We start from the raw sequence: 7,501 nt of genomic DNA on the forward strand, positions 1-7,501 counted from the left end.
CCATTTGACTGGGATTCTTGCATTCAATAGCCTTTTGTGTACTGGTAATAGAGGCAATCAGAAGTTTTCTGAAGATCTTATTTCAACAGGATATTGCTTGGACACCCACCGCATTAAGGAGCCATGGGCGTGGGGCGGGAGGAGAGGACATCTTCTCATTCGTTTCGCTTCTCCTCGTCCTAACCCCCGCCGCCCCTCCCCCAAAAGCCCCTGAGAGTCCCCACCCCTATCCCCCCAAAGCTCCTCATACCTGACTCATTCTCTTCTTGTCTCATATAGATGCTCTTACTATTTTTACCTGTCCTCTTCCTCCCGTTCCTCGTTCTTTATCCCCTTTTATTCTCTTCGGCCTCCTTTATTTCCTCTGTGTCACTCTCCACCTCCCCTTCATTTCCGGCCTCTCCTTCGTTTCCTCTCTTCCCTCTTCTCTCATCGGCAAGTTTGCGAAAAGGTCTAAGCCTCTGGGCAGAAGAATCAGGTCCCGCGGATGAACTAATTTCTTCACAGGCGGCGAGGACATTTGAATGACGATGATCAGGCTGTCGGAGGATACGGTTATAGTCAGAGATTTATTTTCTCTCCGCGGGAAGTGATTTCTTTCGGTGATTTTCTTCGGCCAAGTTTACGGAACTTTTTTTTTTTTTAACAGGAGGAGGAATTAATATGATGGCGCTGATAAGCTCTACTGACGGAGGAGTTTTAGTATTAAGCACTACTGACGGAGGACTTTTAGCATTAAGCACTACTGACGGAGGACTTTTAGCATTAAGCACTACTGACGGAGGACTTTTAGTATTAAGCACTACTGACGGAGGACTTTTAGTATTAAGCACTACTGACGGAGGACTTTTAGTATTAAGCACTACTGACGGAGGACTTTTAGTATTAAGCACTACTGACGGAGGACTTTTAGTATTAAGCACTACTGACGGAGGACTTTTAGAATTAAGCACTACTGACGGAGGACTTTTAGTATTAAGCACTACTGACGGAGGAGTTTTAGCATTAAGCACTACTGACGGAGGACTTTTAGTATTAAGCACTACTGACGGAGGACTTTTAGCATTAAGCACTACTGACGGAGGACTTTTAGTATTAAGCACTACTGACGGAGGACTTTTAGTATTAAGCACTACTGACGGAGGACTTTTAGTATTAAGCACTACTGACGGAGGACTTTTAGAATTAAGCACTACTGACGGAGGACTTTTAGTATTAAGCACTACTGACGGAGGAGTTTTAGCATTAAGCACTACTGACGGAGGACTTTTAGTATTAAGCACTACTGACGGAGGACTTTTAGCATTAAGCACTACTGACGGAGGACTTTTAGTATTAAGCACTACTAACGGAGGACTTTTAGCATTAAGCACTACTGACGGAGGACTTTTAGCATTAAGCACTCCTGACGGAGGACTTTTAGTATAAGGGTAATGAGAGAAATATAAAAATTGGAATGGGGGGGGGGGCGACCACCAACTTCGGATGATAATTTATGTTCCCTAACAGATAGATAATGACAGAAATCCAGTGGGACAATAATACCGGAAAGGTATCAAAGACGCGTATCGTCAACAACACAACATCATTTCGAATAAGAGAAAAAAAAGTGTAAATTTATTCTATTAGAATGACAACGAGATACAAAAAAAAAAAAAAAAAAAGGGAAGAAAATACAGACTGAGAGAGAGGAGCCCTCCTCCTTGTATTCCGTCCACCCGGGAACCTCCTTCGGTGAATAGTAAGTCAAGTAAATAACCGTCATCAGTAAAGCAATTTCTTTCGTTCTTCCTGCCACAAAACAAAAGAGAAATGTCTGTCGACAATTTGCATCCTTTTAGAATGTAAACATCTAGGACATTTCTGGGTATCGTTTGTATTTCTTTGCGTCCCGTTCCTAATCTTACTCACAAACGATATTTTGCTATATCTGTTTTCAGCCTTTTTTTTTCTCTTGGTTTTTTTTTTTCATTTTTTTCATAGTATATCACTTTTAAATAAAAATTTCACAAAATACTTTCGTATCTTTGATCAGTTTCGTTGTTTATTTTAAGATGCATGAGTTGTTGGCAATGCTTTGCATTTTCATTTCGAAAGTGAATAGGATGCAAGTTATCAACAGAGAGAGAGAGAGAGAGAGAGAGAGAGAGAGAGAGAGAGAGAGAGAGAGAAATGTTTCTTCACCAAAAACGCTCAGATTGAGAGAGAGAGAGAGAGAGAGATGTTCCTTAACCAAAAACGCTCAGATTGAGAGAGAGAGAGAGAGAGAGAGAGAGAGAGAGAGAGAGAGAGAGAGAGAGAGAGAGAGAGAGAGAGAGAGAGAGAGAAATGTTCTTTAACCAAAAACGCTCAGATTGAGAGAGAGAGAGAGAGAGAGAGAGAGAGAGAGAGAGAGAGAAATGTTCCTTAACCAAAAAATATTGTTATGTGGAAGCAAAGTATTTCCTATGGCCTATATTAGCGAAACAAAGGGGGCCTTCTATTCCCAAAAGGTGAAATGAGAATTGACCTATAAACTTTTACTGCCGCAATCCCGAATGAAAATCCGTTAACAGACAAAAGTAAGTTTAATGGAGATGACAAAAAAAAAAAAAAAAAATTTTTAAACATAAAAACATAACGTCAACGCGCAGTTCAGAAGAAAAGGCCTCTACAACTTCCTCTTTTTGATACTCTTCCCTCTTTAATTTAATCGTCTGTTCGTTTGTGTGTCCAGAACCTATTTTCCACCTTCTTCATGTAAATATTCAAAGCTGCGAGTAACATGAATAGCTGAAGCTGTCATATTCGACCACATTGCTACTCAACACAAGCCATCTTATTTTCATAGCTTTATCTGCAAATACTAATAAATTCTGAACAATACGAATATAAATTCTTCTCGCCAATATTTTTTGCTTTCATTTTGAAGAACGATATAGATATTTGAGTTCTTTCCAATGAATATGCCTTAGAATGTGTGGAAATTTTATTGAACAGAAGCATCCTGATTTCTCAATAAAATACAAAAATATGAGAATGTTTAGATTGATGTTTGCCTCCGATCTGCATCAACTTTTAATCAAAGCTGAAAAGTTTACATAACAATAAATCAAGGTAATGAGGAAGCTTAAATTATCGGTTGTAATGCGACAGTCCATCCTAAAACTAGATGTATTCCATAAAATAATGAATGAAACGAAATTACTGTGCTTCAATCTTCACGTCCAAGACAGACCCTGATTCATTTTCTCAATGAATTTACCACCGAAAACAATGAAGTCACCAAAACGAGACTTAAATATTAGCATAACAAACATCACTGCCTGATCAAAGAGTCTCTCAGTGTGGCAAAGGATAAAATATGTTATGAGGGAAATATATCTTGAGCGTTTTGGCTGGGAAAAGTTTTCTTGACACGACAAACACTCAGGACATAATGACACGAGAGAGCAAACGTCGCGAAAACTTATTGACCTCGCCTCAGTCTTACCATTGTGGCAGAATAAAATTCGTCATCATCTCGGTTTGAAAGACAGAATCGTCAATTGGGCTGTCCCTTCGTAATTCCATTCTCCCTCCGTTTATCTGCCATTCGTGACCGGAATGACTAATGGATCACCGAGAATGGGAATGGAAGTATATAAAATATATCAAATTTAAAGGAAAATCTTTTGAAGGAATAATTTTCGCTGTTCTAAAGGTAATATTTTATGGCCATGAGCTACGAATTTAGTTACAAACAATTGGTTTGTTTATTATATCCTACCTTGCTTGCTTGTTTGCTTTTAGTAAGGTAGGATTTATTAGTGGTAAAATATATATATGTATATATATATATATATATATATATATATATATATATATATATATATATATATAATATATAATATATATATGTATATGTATAAATATATAAATATATATATATATATATGTATATGTATATGTATAAATATATAAATATATAAATATATATATATATATATATATATATATATATATATATATATATATATATATATATATATATATATATATATTAACTTTATCACATACACAATTGTTCTGTGCATTAGTAGAATTACTAAAAGGACCTCATTCAAACTGGATGGTATCTAATGGAGTTTTTATTCAAAAAGTTACAAGCTTTCTTGGACTGTTTGTCCAAGAAAACTTGTAACTTTTTGAATAAAAACTCCATTAGATACCATCCAGTTTGAATGAGGTCCTTTTAGTAATATATATATATATATATATATATATATATATATATATATATATATATATATATATATATATATATATATATATATATATACTAAGAACCTCGCCATTCAGTCACTATGAAGAAAATTCAAGAAAAAAAGGTATGATTCCAGTCCGTGCCCAACTTGAGCCAAAAAAGCTTGGAACAGCCCAGAGTAACATGTTATTGAGGCAATGCGAATCATTTCCACCTTCGTAAATATTAATACACAACACTCAAAAGGGTACATCTGAATCTGCCACTTTGTTGCAATGCAACGATCATGGGGTAGAATATGTGCGAGTGTATGTGTACATGAGAGAGGTAGAGATAGAATTATACATACATATTGAACTGACGATCTGTCATAATAGAAGAGGAACGATCAATTTGAGTCCCGTTTTCAATCATTCTGTTTTGAAGTAGATTTGATTTGTCTAAGCAGCGAGAGCAAAATGTGTGTGTTTGTGTGTGTGTGTGTGTGTGTGTGTGTGCGTATGTACAATATATATATATATATATATATATATATATATATATATACATACTGTATATATTCTATACAGTATATATATACACATACACATACATAGTGTATGGGTGTGTGTGTGTGTGTATTTATATACACACTTATTTATTACCCTTTCCACAAAACTCTATCTACACATTCAGTCATTATCCAGACCTCAGCCCAAACAGACGAAGACCAAGGAATGCGAAGCCCTATTTCCACCAGTAAGGGAAAGCGTTTGGAAAGTCCACATTTGATGTGAATGTGGCCTGTAGCTATCAACGCACCGCGTCCAGCAGGAGGGGTATGGTGAAGGAGGGGTTAAGGGAGGGGTGGTGGTGGTGGGAGGGGGGGGGGTTGCTCCCAGTAGGGGGGAAGCGTCCAGAGGAAAAAGACACCCCCAACTGATAAAGTCATAAACAATTTTTCACTGGCACACACTTACCCTATCAGGCCCTCCATCCCTTACCCTGAGGAGGGGGAAGGGGAAGGGGGCGGAGGGAGATGGAGAGGAGAAGGGGCAGGGGTGGGAGGGAGGGAAGGGGCAGTGATCTAACTCACCGACTGGTGTCATTACCGTCACTACATTCTATTACTGGCAGGAAATGACCACCACGTTCCTAACTGGCGATGATATGCTTCACTTTTCTCTACCCTCGGATGCGTCTCTCTCTCTCTCTCTCTCTCTCTCTCTCTCTCTCTCTCTCTCTCTCTCTCTCTCTCTCTCACTTTTTCCCGAAAAACAGGACCTCTCTCTCTCTCTCTCCGACCCCGGACTCCTCCTCACTCTCGCGGGAGGACGGTTTCCATGCCACTGGTGTCCCCTGAGAGGGTTTTTCCTTGCTCTATCGAACTGAGCATCTTTTCTTGGCATTTTCGAAACATTATTTTTTTTTTATTATCTTGGTATTTTAACGTTCCACTGCATCATGCAGTTCTTTCCTAATTAATATGTAATATATGAGCGTTTCTAAGGTTCAAGTCAAAGTTTTTTTTTCTATGGGAATTTTTGTTGTTCATTTGGAAATACTTTTCACATTCTGATTCATCACTTCACCTATCCTAGCTTATTATTTTTTAAGCAATATATCTTATTTATCTCATCATTTCTCAGCTTTCCAACCCTTCTTGCACCACACTGACTTCCAAACAAATCACCTCAACATCTTCAACCTTTCTCCCCTCATTTGCATTCAACATCCAGAGTTCAGAACAAACTGGAAGTCCATGATCACCAGCATCTTAGGAAACACACTCTATTCCATGAGGAAGACTGTGCTTCATCACTTGGTAAGCTGCAGCCTTGACTTCTAGAAACATTCAAAGTTCCCTCTCATTCTTTCGCTCGAGAGCTGTTACCTTCTTTGCTCCACCTACATTATGACTCACCTCTTCTTCCGTCTTGCCATCATGCGTTATAACTAAGCCCAAATATTTACAAGTGTTTCTTACATGTTTTTTCATCATCCATACCAAACATCATAGCCCCAATCGTTGCCTTATCATATACAAACATTCATCACTCTGTTCCTGGCCCATTTTCTTATCCCAGAACCTAGCAATTTTTTGTGTCTGACTGCTTGCTTTACTTCAACCGTAAAGATGTTAAACAAGTCTGTGGATATAATGCTTCCTTGCCTCTCATCCCATTTTACTTGAAATTTGTAGCGCCATAAAAAGTCTATTTAATCTCAACATTTCTTATATGATAATACATATTTAATACCCTCTCCACTGTCTAACTATTCTAGGTAATTACATACAGCTGTTAACTTTTACTTTCAAACATCTAACACACGCATTGTTCTTCCCCTATCCATCCTTCAGCCATCATCCTTATTCTCCTAATCGGAATCCTACCACATACATTCTGTTACACAAAACAACTTTATGCCACTAAACTTTCTATTGTTTACCCAAAATAAAGACATTCAACTAGACTTCTCATCCACTCTCATTCAGACGCACCTTACACTCTGGTTAACCACTCAAATAATATTTCTATTACCAATTGGTTGTCTCTCTTGTAAACCCATTATTTCTTTGTGCCTTTTCATTCTTGAACTTCTTAACTGCCCTCCTTCCATCGTAAACAGTTCGTCCTTCACAAGGACTAATCTCTGCCACTCTTGCATCTTTTAGCTCTTGCCACTGATCTAACCTGTCTTCAAAATACTCACTTCATCCATCTAGGAATGCCTTATCTTATACGACATATCCTCTCCATATCTATCTTTCGTTCCGACATACTTTTGCTCCATAACTTTTCTCTTTGTAAATACTTTCCTGTACGAAAACTTCTTATTTAACCTAGGCCGAGGAACTTCGTCATGCCGACAATATTTTAGGCTTCATATCTGCAGAGATTATTTTTCCTGAAGAATTTTAATCTTATCCAGGGAGCCATTTGAAGTAAAATCCTATGTGTTATTTTCAATATAATTAACGGCAAAAATATTACAATTTCCATGAATTACAGTAAACAAAGGTCTTGACCATTTATTCGAGAGTGGAATTCGCGTAAAAGTAATAATTTCTTTATTCTAACTGAGATTTAAGAGGAACACCTACCACCAACAAAAAGACTGGGTGATCAACAGCGGTGATTTTTAATGTATTTCTCTCTTTCGGCTCACTTTCTTCAAGTGTGCTTCAGTATAAATACACGCATACACACATATATACATACAGTATATATATATATATATATATATATATATATATATATATATATATATATATATATATATATATATATATAT

General features: G+C 37.3%; 1 protein-coding gene across 1 annotated transcript; it reads right to left on the bottom strand.

The window, feature by feature from the left end:
- Positions 1-326: 326 nt before the first annotated feature.
- LOC136827053 (uncharacterized) lies at positions 327-6,148 on the bottom strand. Its single transcript, XM_067084803.1, has 3 exons — positions 6,129-6,148; positions 687-1,416; positions 327-539 (listed from the first exon to the last, which is right to left on the bottom strand). The coding sequence occupies exons 1-3, from the start codon at positions 6,146-6,148 to the stop codon at positions 327-329; spliced, it is 963 nt and encodes a 320-aa protein (XP_066940904.1).
- Positions 6,149-7,501: the final 1,353 nt, after the last annotated feature.

The sequence above is a fragment of the Macrobrachium rosenbergii genome, chromosome 41, assembly GCF_040412425.1.
Source record: "Macrobrachium rosenbergii isolate ZJJX-2024 chromosome 41, ASM4041242v1, whole genome shotgun sequence".
NCBI lineage: Eukaryota > Metazoa > Arthropoda > Malacostraca > Decapoda > Palaemonidae > Macrobrachium > Macrobrachium rosenbergii.